The following is a 15,946-nucleotide window of genomic DNA, read 5'->3' on the forward strand; positions in this document are numbered from 1 at the left end:
TTTTTTCACGGAAAAGAACAAAGACCGCACAACTGGCCATAAAGCACCGTACATAGTAGGTCCAGGAATGTAACACGCCACTACATCCGTGTCCCGAGAGGGCTGGGGGGGCTCATCCTCACCTCACATCTGCAGGAAGAACGGAGAAGACAAGAGGCTGAGAGGCCAGGACCAGCTGATGGAAAACACGGTCACATCTGGCCCCATCAGGCCAAATACACACCACACGAATCTTTATAAAATTTTCAAAAAATAAGTAGAAATAAATCAGGTTTGCCACGTGAACCCCATTGGCCATATCCTCAAAGGAATATTAGGACAAGGCTCATAGCATCACATTAGAACCCAACACTCCCATTGTGCAGATGGGGAAACTGAGGCACAGCGGAATTTTTGTTGTTGTTTTGTTGTTTGCCCTTCTCTAAGCACTTGGATGTGATTTCTGGAGCTCTGCCAGCCAATTGGAATGCCACGGGGTGGGGGGGGAGGGGAGCGGGACACACACACACACACACACACACACACACACACACACACAGGACACTGACTGTAATCAGGTACAACCATGCTGAACTCGTGTTGTTTGTTCTCTGTTTCCCTGTTTTATTTTTGGTGCTGGCACTGGCTGTGTACTCTTGCTTGGCTTTTTTATTTTTTAATGTATTTATCCTCAAGGCTGGACCACTTGAACCACACTTCCAGTTTTTTGGTTTTTGCTGGTTAATTGAACGTAAGAGTTCTCACAGGCTTTTCTGCTCAGGCTGGTTTTAAACTAGGATCATCAGCACTGGACTTGTTTATTGTTTTCATATTTGTCTGCAAATACATGCTCGGCCAATACTCTGCACTGAGCTATACCCCCAGCCTACACTGAACCCCTGAACAGCTCATTCCCCACCCCACCCCCCAAATTCACATAAGTCTCTCCACAGCAGACATTCCAATACGGGCACCACCCACAGCCAGCAGCCTGGATGCTGGTAGGCAGCAAGTATGCTGGTCTCTCACTGAGGGGGGTGGGGGGTGGGGGGAGTCCCTGTCACCAGCTGGCCCATCTCAGCCAAACTCACAACAGAGGAAACAGTTGACCTCCCTCCCCCCACCCAAAGTGGGCTCTTAAGCATCCCTGGGACTCCCCTCAAGAGCCAGGGTTCTCAGACACTATCTCTAAGGAATCTCCTCTAGCCCAGAACAATTATTTGTTTTGGATGCCCCAGAGCTCCACGTGCCAAGAGGAAGGCCCAGCAGAGAGGTTCCAGCCCTCCTGGACCAGGCAGGCTGCCACCCAGAAGGCCAGGCCCCTTTTCTGTTTGGAGAAGCAGCAGGCCTCTCTCCAGACACTCCTCACTTCCCAGGATGGCAGGTTGAAAAAGCAGAAGTCCCTGGATGGGATTTTGGGGGAGAGTTCTCCCTTCACAAAGGTTCTTGGGCCCTTTTATCTTCCAGCCTAGACAGCCAGTGTGATGGCTGAGCTCAGCAGCCATGAGGCAACTCTGAGAGGGAAAGCCTCCAGCTCCAGGAAGAAGGGGCACCCATGTCACCTCCGACGGCCTCACCTGCCACTGTCTCCTAGTCTTAGATCTTGTACGTACTTGGCTCTCCATCCCTGTCAGTGCTGGGGTACACAGCCAAGCACCCTAAACTTTTATAAAACTCTTGTAGCTCCACTGAGCTATCAGCAAACTTTGTCTCCAATCTGTCAGGCCGCAGTTTGTCCATCTGACAATGGGGTGAGCAGCCGGCTCAATGTAATCCCAGCTAGTGAACTGCAGAGCCAAGTTTGGCTTAGAATCAGGAATTGCGCTGTTTTTCGCTGCCTGTGTTCGATCACGAAGGAAATCAAGCAGCAAAGAGACCCAGAGCGCAGCAGGCACCCACCGGAAGCACACAGACCCCTCTGGGCCAATCAGGACCCACACTGGTTGCCCCACCCACAGAAGCTGATTGGCTGATCAGTACATCATTGATTTTCCCTCCCCTTTGCCCCCTCCTCCCTGCCCTGCAAGCAGGGCCTACCTTGGTCTGGTGCTTTTATGTGGGTTTTAACCTTTTCCTTTTCCGTTTTTTACCTGATTCCCTACGCCTTCCTGTTGAGGAGAAGGCAGGGTGGTGAGCAGCCTCAGGGAAGGCCATCAAGTGCAGCCATAAATACCTAGGTGTTTTATCATTTTGCAAGAGAGTTCCAGCCACCCCTGCCAGACACTTTGGGGTGCCTCTGCACCCCAGGTTGTCAGAGAACATGAGGACCTACCACCTAAGGGTGAAGGTCAGCATCCACCTCCCCACCTGCTCCTTGGCCCACCTGGACGGGCAGCCTGGCAGGCCTGAGAGGAGACCCAAGGCCCCTGGCTGGCAGGTCACCATCTCAGCCTGTTAACCAGGTGCCCACCCTCCTGTTCAGCTTCAACTCTCTCCATGTGGTCATCCAGCAAGAGCCCCCTAATCCGGTCTGCGAGGACCCATCTTCAGTGATGGTGACTGACTCACCAGTCTCCTCTTCCCGATGGTCTGGATTCAGGCTGGAGGTTGCACATGCACACTCCAAGTGCTCCTCTAGTCTCACCTGGACCTCTTTTAATTTTGGCTTCTTCCTGACGTATTCAACTTTGGCCACCTGCAGAGGACAGAGCCCACACTAAGCACCCCGAAGACTGAAGATGGGAGGCGGGGGAGGTGCTTTCTAGATAACTTAGGCTGGTGCATGGGGGGAGGGGGGAGAGAGAAGAGACTGACTTTGACCTCTGACCCTACCAGGTACCCTCCCCTCCCTGACCAGGTGAAGAAAGGAAGAGGTGACAAACAAGTTCAGTCTATTTCCATTTAAAAAGAAACATGGAGCTGGGTGTGCCCATGGCTCAAGCCTATAATCCTAGCTACTGAGGAGATGAGATCTGAGGATCATAGTCAAAACCAGCCCAGGCAGAAGTCAGTGAGACTCTTATCTCCAAATAATCACTAAAAAGCTAAAAGTGGGGCTGGGAATGTGGTTTAGTGGTAGAGTGCTTGCCTAGCATGAAGCCCTGGGTTTGATTCCTCAGTACCACAGAAACAGAAAAAAAGCCGAAAGTGGTACCGTGGCTCAAGTGGTAGAGTGGTAGGCTTGAGCAAAGGCTCAGGAACAGTGCCCAGGTGTGAGTTCAGGCCCCAGGACTGGCAAAAAATAAAATAGGCCAAGTGCCAGTGACTCACACCTGTAATCCTTGCTACTCAGGAGGCTGAGGTCTGAGGATTGATGTTCAAAGCCAGCCTGGGCAGGAAAGTCTGTGAGATTCTTATCTCCAATTAACCACCAGAAAACCAGAAGTGGCACTTTGGCTCAAAGTGGTAGAGAGCTCACCTTGAGCTGAAGAGCTGAGGGACAGCTGAGACCCAGGCCCAGAGTTCATGCCCCATGACCAACAAAAAAATAAATAAAATTAAAAAATTAAAAGCTAAAAGTGAAGTGCTAAGTAAAGCACCAGCATTAAGCAAAAACAGGCAAGCAAGAACACAAGGCCCTGAGTTCAAACACTTGTATAAGCACAAAAATAATAAAATAAACAGATAAATAAACCTAAACAGCCAGGCGTGGTGGTGCATTTCTATTGTCCCAGCACTTGGGAAGCTAAGGCAGGTGGGTGGATCATGAATTAAAGGCCAGTCTGGGCTGCAGAAAGAGATCCTGTTCAATAACAACAGTATAATAATAACACTAAAGCTGAGTGCTGATGGCTTTCACTTTTATCCTAGCTACCTGGGGAGGCTAGAGAATAAACAGGAGGATCATGGTTTGAGGCCACCCTTAACAGAAAGATTCACAAGACCCCATTTCAGTGGAAGAAGATAGTGGTGGTAGTGAGTGCCTGTCATCCAGCTATGATGGGAAGTGTAAAATAAGATCGCTGCCCAAAGCAAGATCCTATCTCGGCAAATAACCTGTGCAATAAAAGGCTGGAGGCGTGGCTCAGCAGTAGAGAGCCAGCCTAGCAAGCTCCAAACTCTGAAAGTTCAAAGCCCAGTATGGGAAGGAGGACAGAGAGGAAAGGAGGGAGGAAGAAGGGAGAACAGAAGTTGGGGAACCCCTATGCCCTGCCTATCCACAATCCAGAGACTCTACATGAGGACCCTTCCTCCCAGAGGGTACAGCCCCCAACGGGCCCTGTGCATTGTGCATGCATACATGTATACACACGTGTGCACAGGAATACATGCCCCCATCATGGACATGCAAAGCCCACGGCCCACACAGGTGACACTCACCCCACCACAAGGCGGCACCTTCATCCAGCCCCAGTGTGGAGGGACTGGTTAGGAGACGCTCTGCCCTCCTTCCTTGGAGCCCACACACCCACTCAGTCCTCCTGACCATGCCACAAGAAGCAGTATAATCACCTCAACATACAATAAAGAGAGCCAAGGCACGGCAAGCTCCCCTCCCCAAGGTGCCCATCGCTAACCACCAGGCTATCTGACCACCAGTGGACCATCCTGAAGCAAAGAGCCACCATCCATCGCAGCCCAAGGAGCTACGTAGGTGTCTGTATCCCAGAAGTAGCCACTAGGGATGTCTCCCCTTCACCATTCAACTGGAGAAACTGAGGCTAGAAAAGACCCAAAGCCCATGATGGGCTGCTAGGCAGGGAAGGGTGGGGAGCACTAGTATCTAGTGAATGAGACCCCCCAGGTGGAGACCAGATGTCCAGCCCTGGCTTCTAGGGCAGTCAAGAAGGTAAGAAAAGCCCATTTGCAGAAGGATCTGGAATGGCGGGGGAGGGGAAATCCCCTATACACAGGGGTTGGCCCTATACCTGAGGCTGGCAGCACCTCTAGAAGCCTGGCCTCAGGCACTGGGGAGCAGGCCTGGCCAGCCCTGTCATGTGCCACCTCAGCTGCATTAATGGTTAACCTGTGGTGCAAAGGGTGCTGGATGCCCGGCGGGTGTGTAAAAGGCTCAGAGCTGCTTCAGGTGCGAACACAGCCTGCCAGGTATGAGCTCAGCGCCGAGGGCGTGGGGCCCCGGGGCAGGGGGCAGCCCCGGAGGTTTCACTGCGTCAGGAGGCAGGAGATGCCAGCCTGGAGCTACGCACTGCTTCCTGGATAGATGGGGCTGTACACACATACCTGGGGCTCCAGAGCAGCCCCCCCTCCCAGACCCACAACCTGCCCTTCCCCAGGTGCTTGAGCTTAGGGGAGCCTAACCTAGCCCCCACAAGCCCACAACTAGTTCTTGCCCAGATAGCTGGGCTTGGGGGGGGGGGTAGAGAGCAGTCCCTCCACCACTGGCCCACGGTCTGCCCAAGTGGGAGGAAGTCTATATCCTATGCTGTCAGAGGTCCCGCAGCCCTACCCGGGAAAATGGGGGCACAGGTGCCCCCGACACAGGAGGTTATCTGTGCAGAAGCACCTAGAACCAAGCCACAGGGCACTTGTAGGAGCCAGCTACATTGACAGGCACCTGTTAGTCCTTCCAGGATCTGCTCAGGGAGGGGACCCTGTGTCCCAATGCTGAGCACAGTGCCTGTACCCTAACAGCCAAGAGAAACCCACTCTCCCCCACCTTCTAAATGGAAGAGGTCCTCCGATGGAGAGGTTTCCATCCCAAGGATAAGCCCCAGAAAGTTTCAAGAGCAGCATGGAGGGAGGGCACCAGGCTATACCTCAGCCCTCCAGAATCAAGAACCACAAATCTACCAGACTAAAGACTGGAGCCCAGAGTCCCCTCCCCTCTCCCTATGCTGCTTTAACCCAAAGAGGAGGACCTACTGACCGCCTTGTACCTCCAAACCTGGGGCTGGACCCAGGTCTTACAGTTCAGGCAGGGCTCTGGTCTTTCAGACTTGACCTTGGATGACCCCAAGGTCAACAGCAGCCTCTCCCAAGATCTCCACCACAGGGCAGATCCTAGAGCCTGAGCCCTGCTTGGTGAGTCCTGGTTCCCCAAGCTTTTCCACTGAGCGAGGCAGGTGCTATGGACCCCCTACAGTCACCTGAAGGGCCGCTTGGCTGGGGGAGCCCACTTTTCTCTCCAGACAGGTCCATTTTTTATCAGAGACAAAACAAACAGCGATTTACGACCCTACCTGCTCAAGGAATGCCAGGATTCCAGAGACTCCGCCACCTCTGTCTGACAGGAAATGCCTACATTTTTCTCCCAAGCACATGTTAGGAATTTTAAATTCTCAAAGCCTGCCTCAAGCTAGGCACTGGGTGGCTCTAGTCTGTAACCCTAGCTACTCAGGAGGCTGAGATCTGAGGACTGTAGTTGGAAGCCAGCCTGGGAAAGAACGTCCAGGACTCTGATTTTCCAATTAACTACTTAAAAGCCAAAAGCAGAGCTGTAGCTCAAGTGGTACAACACCAGCCAAGCAAAGGCTAGAGGTTTGAGCTCAAGCCTCAGGACTGGCACAGAAATAAAACACCTCTTCCGCCGATAGTCAAGTCAAAAAAGGAAGATACTAATATCCCCAACACTCCTACTTACACCCCCCCGGGCCCTACAATGGAGGCCCTCACACCTGTTCCAGCCACACAACCCACCCTCCCTCCTCCCTCTGCTTCATGGAGAGTACACACCAGACACCCCATTCCCACTACTGCCACAAGCTCCCCTGCCTGCATGCTCCTGTAAATTCACCCCAAAACATCACCCAAAATGCTAGCATCCAGCTGCTGCAGGGAGCCCCAGGGGGGAATTCTAAACACACCAGTGTCATGTGATAAAACTGAGCCCCACGCTATACATAAGCCTTAGAGCCAGTTGTGTGCACAACTACAGCCCATTTCCCAGATGAGAAAACTGAGCAGACCCTTGCCTGGAGTCCCCAGGGTTCTGTTCTTCTGTCTGCTTTGGAAACCTGCAGCTTGGACTTGGAAACAATGGAGCCTAGCAGCTGAAGAGACAGAAGGTCAGAGGCCAGCCTGGGCAAAAGTGTAAGACCCTATCAGAAAAGCAAACTAAAAGCAATAGGGCTGGAACATGGCTCAAGTGGTAGAGCACCTGACTAGCAAGTATGAGGCCCTGAGTTCAAACCCCAGTAGTGCTAAGACAGAGGAGTGGGGGGAGAAGAGGGAGAGTGGAAGAACAGGCAAAGCTTGGCTCTGAGACCCCAAGACACTATTCCAAGTGTCCAGTTTACAACCCCTTGGAAAGAAGCCAACCACAACCTTCAAATTAGGCAACAGATGAAAGACTGGGAGCTCCACTCCGCGTGGCTGAGGAACTCACACAGCATTAGGACGGTGATCGCAGACTATAGGGTGCACATCTCAAGAGACCTGGGCCAGGACTTCAGCTTCCTTGGCCTCCTCCCCTTGGGGAAGAAGGTGAGACCTGCACCGTACCCCCCGCCCCACTTCCCTCAAGACTGAGAGAAAAAATAGCACTAACTCCAACCCCAGCCAGCACTAGGTAGAGCTCTAAAGGAAACCCAATCAATGCAGGGTCAGATGGGCCATAGCCAAGCACCCTGGGTAGGTCTCATTGGCCAGACACAGTTGGCCATGCCACTGTACATCTCTCCCTTGCAGCTCCCATTGACTACCTTACTTCACGCCTCCTTCACCCCACCTATGTATGGGCCAGCCAAGTGCTGGCCATCCCGGGCACAGGAAAGCCATCTAGGCCTGGCCACCTTCTGTCTGTACCCAGGGGACAGCAGTAGCCTAGTGATGTCAGCAGGGTATAGTAAAAGACTAGGACTATACTACATGTGTCCCCAAGAAGAGAAGACCCCAGTTCTCACCCCCACACCCCCGACTCCAGTCTCACCTAGGGCAGTAGCTAGAATATCCAGTCCTTGGGAATCACCAGGGGCTGGCCATCAACCTTAGCATGTATACCAAATGCCACACAGCCTAGGTGGTGCCACCAAGCAGGCTGCCATTGAGCCTACAGTGGGTGGTTCCCCAGCCTGGGCCACATGGGGTGACCATTCCTGGACTTAAAACTGTCCTGTAACTGGGCACCAGTGGCTCACGCCTGTAATCCTAGCTACTCAGGAGGCTGAGATCTGAGGATCACAGTTCAAAGCCAGCCTGGTCAGGAAAGGCTGTGAGGCTCTTATCTCCAATAAACCATCAGAAAACTGGAAGTGGGGCTGTGGCTCAAGTGGTAGAGCACTGGCCTTGAACTGAAGAGCTGAGGGACTGAGTCGAGGCCCAGAGTTCAAGCCCCATGACTGACAAATAAAAAACTATCCTGTGCAGTGACAGCAGCCAGGAAAGACCATGGATCAAGCATTACAAGGACACAGGAAGAGCTGGATACAGTGGCACATGCCTGTAACTCCAGCACTTGGGAAGCTGAGGCAGGAGGATTCTAAATCAGAGACCAACCTTGACTACATTGTGAGGCCTTGTCTCAAAAATAACAACGAAAAAAAGTTCTTAGGGGGAACAGGGGTAGTGGTAGAGTGTTTTCCTAGCAAGTGTGAGGCTCTAGTTTCAGTCCTTTGTACCCCAAGGAAAAAAAAAAAAAAAAGCCAAAGAAAGCAGGGCAATGTTGGCTCTAGCCTATAATCCTAGCTACTCAATAGGCTGAGATCTGGAGGCTCTCAGTTCACAAAACCAGCCTAGACAGCAGGCTCACTTCCAATTAATCAGCAAAACAGCCAGGCTGGAGGTATGGCTCAAATGGGTAGAGCAGTGCCAGCCAAGAACAAGGAAACCAAGCGAGCAGGAGGCCCTGAGTTCAAACACAGGTACTGGCAGGGGATAAAAATTTTTAAAAACAAAAGCAAAGCAAAGCTATAGAAACTGGAACCCAGCAAAGTGGGAGGGGCTGCCCTTGAGTTTCCCTTGCCAGCCTGGCCCCGCCCCGTGTCTATTCCCACAGGGGCAGAGCTCTAAATGCATCTGGGATGTCAAGGCTACCTCTTTTCCATCCAGCTGAGCACCACCCTGGCTCCCAAACCAGCCTCCTGCACAGGCCTCCACAAAGACCCTCCTGTTCCATGGACCTTCTGTCCCTTCTCCCACAGCCCCGGAGGTCTGGGGCCTAATGTCCCCTCCTCACTCTTGGAGGTAGGGGCTGGGGAGGGCTGGAGGATGCCCTCCTCAGCAGGAAGCCTGGGATGAAGGCTGGCTCTGGTTTGCAGGACTCAGTCCCTCTTGGTTGTCTGGGACCCTGGTGGGTAGATGAGATAAAGCTACAGTCCCAGCAACATGCAGGAGAAAGGCCTCTCTGGGGATCCACCTGGCTCCCTCGGAACAGATGCTTCCGGTCCTTTGAACTGGAAGACAGGGTGGGGTCATGGGGCTCCCAGATGCTGAGAACCGGGAACCCCTGACTCACACCTTGACATTACCACCAAACTTTCTGAGGACACATTTTAGGCACCAAGAGTTCCTCTGCACCCATACAGAACTCCTACCCATTTCCTTGCCTGCATGTACCCAAGAGGCCAGGCCCTGGTGGCTCAAACCTATAATCAATCCTAGCTACTCAGGAGGCTAAGATCTGAGGATCGAAGTTCAAAGACAACCCAGGCAGAAAAGTCAGTGAGATTCTTATCTCCAATTAGCCAGAAAAAAAAAGCAGGAAGTAGGGCTGTGGCTCAAGTAGTAGAGCACCAACCTTGAAGGCAAAAGCCAAGTGACAGCCATAAAAACTGGAACCTAGTGCCAGTGTTCCCAAAAGGGAACAAGATGGCAGATGGGTCTGCATAACTACCCAGTATCCTAACAGTGGGAGCCCCAAAGTCCAAGGAAAAGCAGAAGAGTAGAACTGACAAGTAGTGGCAGGAGGGTGTGGCTTGTGCCAGGGACAGAGTCCCAGGCCACTTGAGCCTAGAGGCCCAAGTTAGCAACCCCTTCCCCGCTATCGTCCCATGCACGAGCAGCAACTGCAGGCTCCCAGACAAGCCCCCCAGGCCCAGGAAAACCCAGGGCTTTAAGGGGAGTGTCTGGCCTTAGAGATCCTGGCACTGGAATGTGGAATTTGCTCTTAATCCCCAGAGCTCCACGGGGACCAAGTCCCAGACAGAGGTCATGGTAGGTTCCAGCCAAGGGAACTAAATGAGGCACCTGTACAGCCGGCTGAGGACTGGTCCTTACTAAGAAAAGGGCTCCCTAGCATCTTCTTCCAGTGTTCAGGGTCCAGCAGAGACAGGGTTGGGGGAGTAGGGATGGAATGGATTTTCCATAATCAAAGAATGGGACTAAGGTTACTACCGGAATTGACATCCTCAAATATTAATTCTGGAGACCCTTCACCCAAGAGAGAAAAACCTTAAAGCCAGATGCCCAGCCAAGGCATGGCTCTGTTGAGAGTATCCAGCCCCTTAGCCCATCCAGACTAACAGACGTGGCTGTCTAGTCCCCCTGGCTCTGACCCACCGGCTCCCATAAATCAAGTTAGACAATCAGAAATGGAAAACCAGTTTCCAGGCAGCATCGAGCTCTGAAAGCTCCAGACTTAACCATACCTCACAAAAGCCTGGAGATGCCCAAGTCACATGACAACCATGCTCAGGTTGAACCCACAGGGGTAGGAAACCCTCTGTCCAGCAGAAGCCTCAGCTCTGGAGCACATCTGACCAGCCTCAGACCCACTGACAAGACGGCATGTTGCCAGGTGCTAGTGGCTCATACCTAACATCCAAGCTACTCAGGAGGTTGAGAACTGAGATTTGAGGTCCAGAGTTAGCCTGGGCAGGAAAGTGCATGAGACTCTTATCTCCAATTAACTACCAGAAAACAGGAAGTAGAGCTGTGGCACTAACTTTGAGCAAAAAGCTTAGGGAAATCATTCAGGCCCTGAGTTAAGCCCCACAAGTGACCAAAAAATAAATCAAGTGGGTTTATGGGTCACAAAGCAACAGACTAGACCCAACAGCCATTGGTCAGGCCAAAGGCCACAGACCCTAATGCAGCTCCTAAGAGATCTACAGCATCAAAATGGTCCCCCAGACCTTAGAACTATGGCAAAAATCAGGTGCCAGTAGCTCATACCTGTAATCCTCACTACTTAGGAGGCTGAGATCTGGAGACCACAGTTCAAAGCCAGCCTAGGCAGGAAAGACCATGAGACTCTCATCTCTAATTAATCAGCAAAAAGCTGGAAAGTGGAGCTGTGGCTCAAGTGGTAGAGTACCAGCATTGAGTAACAAAGCTAAGGGACAGTGTGAAGACCCTGAGTTCAAGCCCCAGTACTGGCAGGAAGAAGAAAGAAGAGGAGGAAGAGGAGGAGGAGGAAGAAGAGAAGGAAGAGGAAGAGGAGGAAAGAGGAAGGAGGAGGAGGAAACAGGGCAAGAGAACCATGAACTATCACTTGATAGTCAGCTCCACCAGCCCCTGCCTGGGAGTATGCTGAACACTGGCCCCTCGTGAGCACAGGCTGGCAACAGACAGCTCTGCCCTGCCTTCATTTCAAATCCACCAGCCACCCGAGGACACTGGACAACAATCTGAGGACTGGCCAGCAAGACCAGGTTACAGGCTCACCTTGACACTCCGGTGGTGTACCCTGGAGGGCTGGCATTTGACGCTGCTCGTGTTACAGCAGCCGGTACAGCGCTTCACCTCCACACATGGGGGCCAGATCAGGAAGTTGGCAGACGTGGGGTCTACCTGGCTCCGAGGTATCTCATAAATGACCGTCCTGGTCTTGCAGACCGCGGGGATGGCTTCCTCTGCAGAGCAAAAACACAGGGAATGATGAGTGACTGCCCGAATCTCCCGGGCAACACGAGCACACACTTTGTGGAGTTTGTGAGGAGGGAGGGGTTGGTGGGGTTTTTTGGAGCCAGTGCTTGAAGTCAGAATCTTGCTCTCTTGCCTTTTTCCACTCAAAACTGGAGATCCTTACAGATGTGAGCCACTACTGCCTGGCTGGCTGAGTGGAGTGCTGGTGGCACCAGAGGCCATCTGACAGCAGAAGGAGGGAGGCTGGGGTAGCCCCGGGGAAAGGACTCAGCAAGCTGTGTCTGTAAGGCTCACGTCAAGAGGGTCAGAGGACAAGAGGACAGGCTCAGCCTGATTCCCCGTGCACCCTGGGGCCAAGAACTTAGTCTTATAGGACAGAGAGGACAGCTGTTTCCTGCCTATCCCCCCAGGTGTGGCTTGCAGATAAGGAAATCCTCAGGGGATGCTAGAATACACACTGGACTCCCTAAACAACCCCTTCATAGCTAGGTCAGTCTCCAGGCCCAGCTGGTCAGTATGTAGTGGGCACCTGGCCATGCCCAGCCATGACAGTGGCCAAAACCTTGCTGGCTGGCCAAAGGCTTAGGGATCTGGCCCAGCTCTAAAAGGCACCCATGTGCTGCTTCTTACTGCCATAATAGCACTAAGATGCCCTGGATCCAAGACCCAGAGTTGGGGTATGCAGGAGGCCCAGCCCAACAAGCCATGTCCAGACTGTGGGGGGGGGGGGGGGGGGAGGTGACACTGAAGAATGTCTGAACCTAATGGAGATGGACTCCAATAGGATCAGGAAGGCAGGACAGCACCCCTCAATCCCCACCATGTCCCTCTCCTTGTCCATATCTCCCCATTGTGAGACTCAGGTGATCACCATCCTCTCTGGGCCTCACGGAGTCCCAGGAATAAGAGGCCTTTCAGTAACTCTGAAGATGTCCTGCAAACAGAGGAGTCACCCGAACCCTGCTCTACAAATTCAGGAAAGGCCACTCCACACCTCCAGCCCCAACCATAGCCCAAGGCTCTCCAGGTGGCAGGGGCTAGGAAAACCTAGCCAGAACACAGAGCCAAGAAGAGGCCTTGAGCCTAATCCCCATTTGGCTCATGGGTGCCCACCCCTCACTTCAGTCTAGACAAAGGATTCTGGAATACTAGCTGGAAGGCTTTTTGTGTTCAGTTGCTGCTGCTGTCCCAGTATTGGGGAGGCTTGAACTCAGGGCCTGGGTGCTGTCCCTGAACTTTTTCACTCAAGGTGGGCACTGGACCCCTTGTACCACAACTCCATGTCCAGCTTTTTGGTGGCTAATTGGAGATAAGAGTGTAATAGACTTTCCTGCCTGGGCTGGGTTAAAACCTTAATCCTAGATGGGCGCCAGTGGCTCACATCTGTAATCCTAGCTACTCAGGAGGCTGAGATCTGAGGATTGTGGTTCAAAGCCAGATGGGGCAGGAAAGTCCATGAGACTCTTATCTCCAATTAACCACTAGAAAACTGGAAGTGGCACTATGGCTTAAGTGGTAGAGCGCTCGCCTTGAGCTAAAGAGTGTAGAGACACCCCAAAGTTCAAGCCCCACGACTGACAAAAAAAAGAAAGAAAGAAAAAATCCTCAGATCTCAGGCTCCAGAGTAGCTAGGATTACAGGCATGAGCCATCAATGTCCAGCTAGAGAGCATTTTGACTTTGCTTAAAACAACCCCAACTCCTGTCACCTAACAATCTTACCCACATACTACGCCCAGTGTTGGTAACTGAATCTCAAGAGCGGGAGATTGACTAGGTTAAGGTCACACAGCAATGAACAGCTGGACAATAAGAAGGCATTTCTCTCAGATGGACTGTGATGGACCATAGCCTCAACACCCCCTCCCCCCGAGGAAAGCACAGGCCAGACCTTGGGGAAACCCAACTACACCTCTCAAAGGTAGGCCTGTATGGAGCCAGCCACAGAGTCAAGTCATGGGGAAGGATGTCCATGAGCAGCTAGCCACTGGACATCCAATTGTACCCTATTTTCCTGCTGCACTGGGGGCCATTCTGGTGTTTGCATTCATTAGGAACTGGAAGTTAAGCTCAGCCACGTTTTCTAGCAAGGCCTCTTGGCAGACAGGCCCTGACAGGACCTGGCACTTAAGGAATTTATGATGCTTCTTTCCATGGCAGAGGGGCAGGCAGGAGACACGCCGTGGAGGAGGAAGAGAAGAGGAGAGCAGAAGGCCAGAGCCTTTGTTAAGTGGAGGAGAGATCAGGTGGCTGACTGCACCTGAGGCCACACATTCCCTCTGCCAGGGGCCTGCCCCCTCTCCCCCCCCCCCCCACTGACTGCGGTACTCACCAATGCTTCTCTTCCGCCGGATAGGCACAGGCCGCTTTTCGGGTGCATGCTTGCCACGGGACCCATGGGCTCTCAGGCTGGTTGCCAAAGCATCCTCAGCCCCTGTGGGTGGAGAAAAGCTGGTAAACCAGTGCCCACACCCTGATCTGCGAGGTTAACGGGTGTCCACACCTGTGTGTGGCATCCTGGGGCCCGAGCTGGGGCCAGCCTTACAGATCAGCTTTCAGAGCCTCTTGGGGGCAAAGGGCAACAGCTCACCCTCACTTCCCCACCCCGTACAGCAGGGCCCCCACACCCTCCCCCCTACTCAGTAAGGCCCCCACTGCCCCCACCTCCTACACTGCAAGGCTCCTCATACTCCCACTCCTACTGAATAGGGTCCCCTACAAGCTCCCCAAAATTCATGATCCTTCACATTCTATCCCAGTGGAGACCCCTTACCCTGTACCCTATATAACAGGGTACCCTTTCCCCTCATGCAGCAAGGCCTCCCATAGCTTCTACCCCTCAGGGTCCAGCCCAGCCACACAGCATGGTCCTCTTCTCCCTCTATAGTGCCCCAAACACTTTCAACTGGGCCAAAAGAAATGGACCCAAAATGCTATAGTCTTCTCTGGGCCTATGACAGACAAAGCTAAGGCCCTTTGAGGAAGGGGCTCAGTCCGTGGACTCCCCTAAGGGGAGGCTAAAGGTTGCCCCGCTAACCCACGTCCTGGGCGGCTCCAATCGTCAGGCTAGACCACAGATGCTCTCTCAGTCCCCTGTGGATGTGTGTATAGCCCCTCCCCACTCATGGGCCAGGACTTGATGAAGTGTCCTAGCCCCCAAGGGGGCATCGGAAGCAAGGCTCCAGACTGGGCCAGGCGCCAGCCCCCTCTGGTTCCTGAAATAAGCCTGCTCTGAGGGCCAGAGGCCATGAGAAAAAGCCAGGAGGACTGGGGGAGCACAGTTACGGTTGCAGACCTGAGGCCAGAGTCCCATAAAACAGCAGTAACAGTGAGGGCCATGAGCACTGGATAGGGTACAACCAAGAGATCACAGAACTAAGACACCCCCACCAAGAACCGCAGCCCCCACCCCCGGCACACCCCGGCCCATGCAAGCCACAGCACACAGCCCTAGCCAGGTTTCAATGCTTCCTGGGGTCAGGGGAGGACACGCATTCTTGCCACTAACTAATATGAACAAAACTCCTCCTTGATTTGATGGAACACACATCTGAATCAATAAGGCTCATTAGGCCTCCAGGCTTGGCTCTACAGACCCAGCTGGAGATTTCTGTCCACCTGAGTCCTAGGTACCTAGTAATCCTAGAGACCTAGGCCCAGCAACTGAGACCCTCACAGGATCACTAAATCCCTAGCCTGCAGCCTCCTCTTCTGTTCAGGGCATCAAGATGCCCCAGCCCCTGGCCCAGTTTGAGACCTCTTTCTGCCCTTCTTTCCCAAGTTTTTGCGGGTTTTTTTTTTTATTGTTTTGTTCTGTTTCTTTTTTTTTTTTACACTGTCTCCCAACCAGCTGGAGAAACCTTGGCTCCCCTGCCCTGCCCCCATGCCCAGATATGTGATCCCACACGTTTAAAATGAAAATTGAAAACTTTGCACGAGGTGTGAACCAAGCCTGAGCAGAGCCCAACTTTTTAAATGACTCAATGTTCCAATGCTTTTTTATTTGAAGACCCAAAATAAGATCAGAACAGAACTATTCATGTAGTAAGAATTTCCCATCAGCCAACTGTTACAAGAAGCTTCCCTCCCCTTTCCCCAAAAAAAGTGTCACTATGAGTCATGTCCTAGGGGTCGCCATCACCAAACCAACAACTGGCCTGCTCTTCGTATCCAGGAGAAAGATTAGCAGCAGCAGCATGATGGGGTGGGATGGGGGGACCCTTTGGTGACTTTTCTGTGTCACCCACATTGAGTCTCATACAACTACTAGTAATAGATACTATTGGCCAAGGAAACTGAGGCCCACAGAAAAGACAACAAAGAGC

General features: G+C 52.7%; 1 protein-coding gene across 2 annotated transcripts in view; it reads right to left on the reverse strand.

Annotated features, from left to right (window-relative positions):
* The window catches only part of Pdgfa (platelet-derived growth factor alpha polypeptide), a 33,655-nt gene continuing 17,709 nt past the window's right edge, over positions 1-15,946 (reverse strand). Inside the window, exons 3-7 of one of the 2 annotated variants that reach the window (XM_013023458.1) lie at positions 13,954-14,055; positions 11,422-11,609; positions 2,488-2,614; positions 2,017-2,087; positions 1-129 (exon numbers count right to left, since the gene is read on the reverse strand). In XM_013023458.1, the coding sequence (XP_012878912.1) occupies positions 2,032-2,087; positions 2,488-2,614; positions 11,422-11,609; positions 13,954-14,055 (473 nt within the window). In that variant the 3' untranslated portion in view covers positions 1-129; positions 2,017-2,031. The remainder of the gene's footprint in view (positions 130-2,016; positions 2,088-2,487; positions 2,615-11,421; positions 11,610-13,953; positions 14,056-15,946) is intronic. The other variant, XM_013023459.1, reaches the window with a different exon arrangement.

The sequence above is a fragment of the Dipodomys ordii genome, unplaced genomic scaffold (genome assembly GCF_000151885.1).
Source record: "Dipodomys ordii isolate 6190 unplaced genomic scaffold, Dord_2.0 Scaffold68, whole genome shotgun sequence".
NCBI lineage: Eukaryota > Metazoa > Chordata > Mammalia > Rodentia > Heteromyidae > Dipodomys > Dipodomys ordii.